The 3,522-nt window shown below is 35.1% G+C and overlaps 1 protein-coding gene across 1 annotated transcript; it reads right to left on the bottom strand.

The window, feature by feature from the left end:
- Nucleotides 1-1,574: 1,574 nt before the first annotated feature.
- LOC127789833 (probable carboxylesterase 120) lies at nt 1,575-2,788 on the bottom strand. Its single transcript, XM_052319256.1, has one exon. The coding sequence runs from the start codon at nt 2,760-2,762 to the stop codon at nt 1,779-1,781; it is 984 nt and encodes a 327-aa protein (XP_052175216.1). The 5' UTR covers nt 2,763-2,788; the 3' UTR covers nt 1,575-1,778.
- Nucleotides 2,789-3,522: the final 734 nt, after the last annotated feature.

Raw genomic sequence — 3,522 nt, 5'->3', positions numbered from 1 at the left:
GATTTTGGATCTAAAAAAATAAATAGAGTAAAAATTAAATAATTTTTAATATTTCTTTATATTATTAATGGGCCAATAAATTAACTCTTGTCTAGCCTCACGAATATCCTTAAGACAACTCTGATGTCACCCGCACTCTTATCCAATTTTTTCTTTACAAGTCATCCATACACTCTGATTGAGACGCTCTTCTACTATAAATAAATTTATTATTATATTTAGACAATAACATATTCAAATTATAAAAATATTATCAAATAACGATCACTATCTATATCTTTTTAAGTGAAGTTTTTCCCAATTTATTTGTTTACAAGGATATGGGTGTAAACATAGAAGGTTTTGTGCACGAGAGATATATAATTAAAATTATTTTTGTATAAGTATTTATGTCTTTAATAAGTTAACTATAAAAAATATAATTTAAATATAGGATAAATAATATTATTAGTTCTTAAACTTTATATTTTATAACAAATTAGTTTTTATATTTTAATTTATTTTATAATAAGGATTAAACTTTTCATTTTATTACAATTTAATTCATTATTAAAAAAATTGTTAAAGAATTATGATATATCAAATAAATAAGATAAAAAAAAAAAAAAGACAAAAATAGTGAATACCAATCGCGGCCATCAATAATTATTACTACGGACGTACTGATGGTCAAGGTTGCACGGAAACAACTTAGAAGAGTAATTTTTTCTTTTTTGAAATATTTTTTGTTTTTGAAGTTTATTTATGTCTATTTTTTTAAAAAATGATCCTTTTTGCATTTCTGTTTCGTATCAGAAACGATTTCCGTTTTCATTTTTATTTTCGTGTAACCTAGGTGATTATATCATTTCTCATATTATTTAATCTTTAAACATACTTTTATGACAAAATAACTTTTTGTTGAAATAAAACGGCAAGGGTGGGCAGCAGGTACACAAAGCGTAAGGACTGACAAATGTCACTGAGCTTAAGGATAATTATCACTTCTCGAAATGATGCAAATGTTAATTAGGTGGCTATCCCTCAAGGTGACACAATAAATTTTGAAAACGAAAGGAGTAGTGAGAAATAATCGATAAACCTAACAAAATAGTGGTCAAAATGGGCAATGGTTTTTGTGTGTGTCACAGTGGAGAGGAAATCAGCAGGGTGTGAGGATTGGTTCAAACAGATAGAGGAAGATAAAATAAAAGGAAATGAAAAAAAATAATAGAAGGACTGGTTAGTTGGAAATCAACAAGTGGGAAGGCGCACAAGATCCAATTGTCTCACAATTTTTATTAGTTTTTGTGGATTCAATATATATAAAAAGAAGAAATTTTTTTATCCAATTAATGTGAAACAAAAGACCTTATAGATCATTTAAAATACCACTTACTTTATAACATTTCTATAGTTCTAGTCAATTTTTTGGAATTAAATATTAGATTATTCTTATTTCTGTAAAGTTGGGTAATTTTATAGCATTATTATTAAGTTTATATTCTCGGTTATTATGGCATGATTTAGTGAAGCTGAGACACCAGATGTGGTCATGATTTTGCAGAAAGAGAATAAGCTAGAGAGATACAGTGTTGACTTGGAAAATGCTACTAGCTTATGGCCGGCCGGCCGGCCGGCCAGCCAGCAATAATTGGGTGAACCAGCTTATTCAAATACTACAGGACGGACGGACGGACAAACAAAACACCTATGTTTACTCAAACGGTAAAGGGATCGAGCAGTTGTTTCTGGACATCAATTCAGAATTAAGCCTTAACAGAAAGCGAAACAGATGATCATGAGATGAAATCCTTAACAACATCACAGAGCGGCTTGGCCTTGGACGGCTCAAATGCTTCCAACCCATGATAACCTCCCTCCAAGAACCACCGCACCACCTTCACTCCCTTCTCCTCCATCAACTTCGCCAACTCAATCTGACGGTCGATCAACGGGTCCCCCTCGTACCCCGTCGCCAGAACCTTCCACTCCAGCTTCCTGATTTCATCCAGTTGCTCTGATCCTCCACCCGCCATCGGATTCGAATACTCGTGATCACGATCGGCGCCCGCCGGCAAAGCCAACTCCCACATCAGATCGTTGAATCTCAGTGGCACTACCTTGTCCTCGGCCAATCTCATCTCCGACGCAGTTCTTTTCGTCCCGCCGAAGTACGCGTGGTGAAAAATCAGCCCCCTGATCTTCAGAGGCTCCAGATCATCAACAGCCGTGGCTGCACGTAGCCCCGTGATGTAGGTGATGTTACCGCCGGCGCTGCTGCCCATCAGAAAACAGTTTGACAAGTCCGCAAATAGGCTCAACCATTCGTCTGGACGGGTTTTTATCCAGTGCAGCGCTTCGAAGGAATCTTCGTACGCTGCCGGGAGACGATGCTCGGGAGCCAGGCGATAATCGACGGAGACTACGACCGATTTGGTTTCGGCGGCCACTACTGCGACGAAATCGTGGACTGCAGTTGTTCCAGGTGTGCATACGACAAAGCCGCCTCCGTGGTAGTAGACGAGGAGGGGTAGCTTGGCTGCCGGGGGGTGCTCGAGCGCTTCGCGGGGCAGGTAAATCCGGGCCCAAGTGTTGGTGGATCGGTTGATCGGAACGTCCTTGGTGAGTACCGGAGATGGGTTGGCGAGATCTGCCGCCGCCGGCGTAAATGGGTACTCGGAGACACGGGTGATAGAGCCATCGGGGTTTCGGACCAGGCCGAGGTACGCGTAGGGATCTTGATCGCCGATGGCGGTCAACGCCGGTGGTTGATCGGGCATGATTATGGTTTTGATCAGCTCCAAGGTGCTGCTCCAGATATATAATTGTAGCTGAAGTCCTATTGGTCAAGCCAGTAAAACGTAATTGCTGACGTACTTTTTAATTAAATTTTGTATAATAGATGATTGAAGTTTGGGACAATCTGACATCTTATATTTCTCTAAAATAAAGTGTTAATTAAATATTAAATTTATTCGCAATGGGTAATCCTATAATGCACAAAATTTTTTCCGAAACGTATTTAAACGTTTTCAAAAGTTTTTTATTTTCGAAACGTAAATGGTTACTTTTATAAATTTAAAAAGTTTTTGTAAACGTTTTTTAATATAAAAAATATTAAAAATACATTTTCAATTTGAAAACTTATTTTCATCAGATAAATTTTTTTGTTCTCTAATTTAAAATTTTTAATTTTTTAAAAAATTTATTTCTAAAATTTGTTTGAATTCATTACAAAATTTATGTTTAATTTTAAATTAAATAATTATTTTTTTTATAATTTTGAATATTAAAAATTATATTTACAAAAATATTTTTTTATTTTTTATTTACATTTTTCACTTTTTTATTTTCTTTATCTTCTTAAAAAATAATATTTCTCCATTTTCATATTTTTTTTATTTCTTTTTCATGCAACTTAGATTGAGCATCTCTTTTTTGCTATCACCCTATTTTTTTATATATATAAAAGAAATTACAGTTTTGTCTACCTGCAACCTACAAATTTGAACTCTCTCTTTACCCGACAATGAACGACCT

Source organism: Diospyros lotus, chromosome 1, assembly GCF_014633365.1.
Source record: "Diospyros lotus cultivar Yz01 chromosome 1, ASM1463336v1, whole genome shotgun sequence".
Lineage (NCBI taxonomy): Eukaryota > Viridiplantae > Streptophyta > Magnoliopsida > Ericales > Ebenaceae > Diospyros > Diospyros lotus.
Note: the sequence above shows the minus strand (reverse complement) of the source record. Positions and strands in the feature narration are given on the sequence as shown.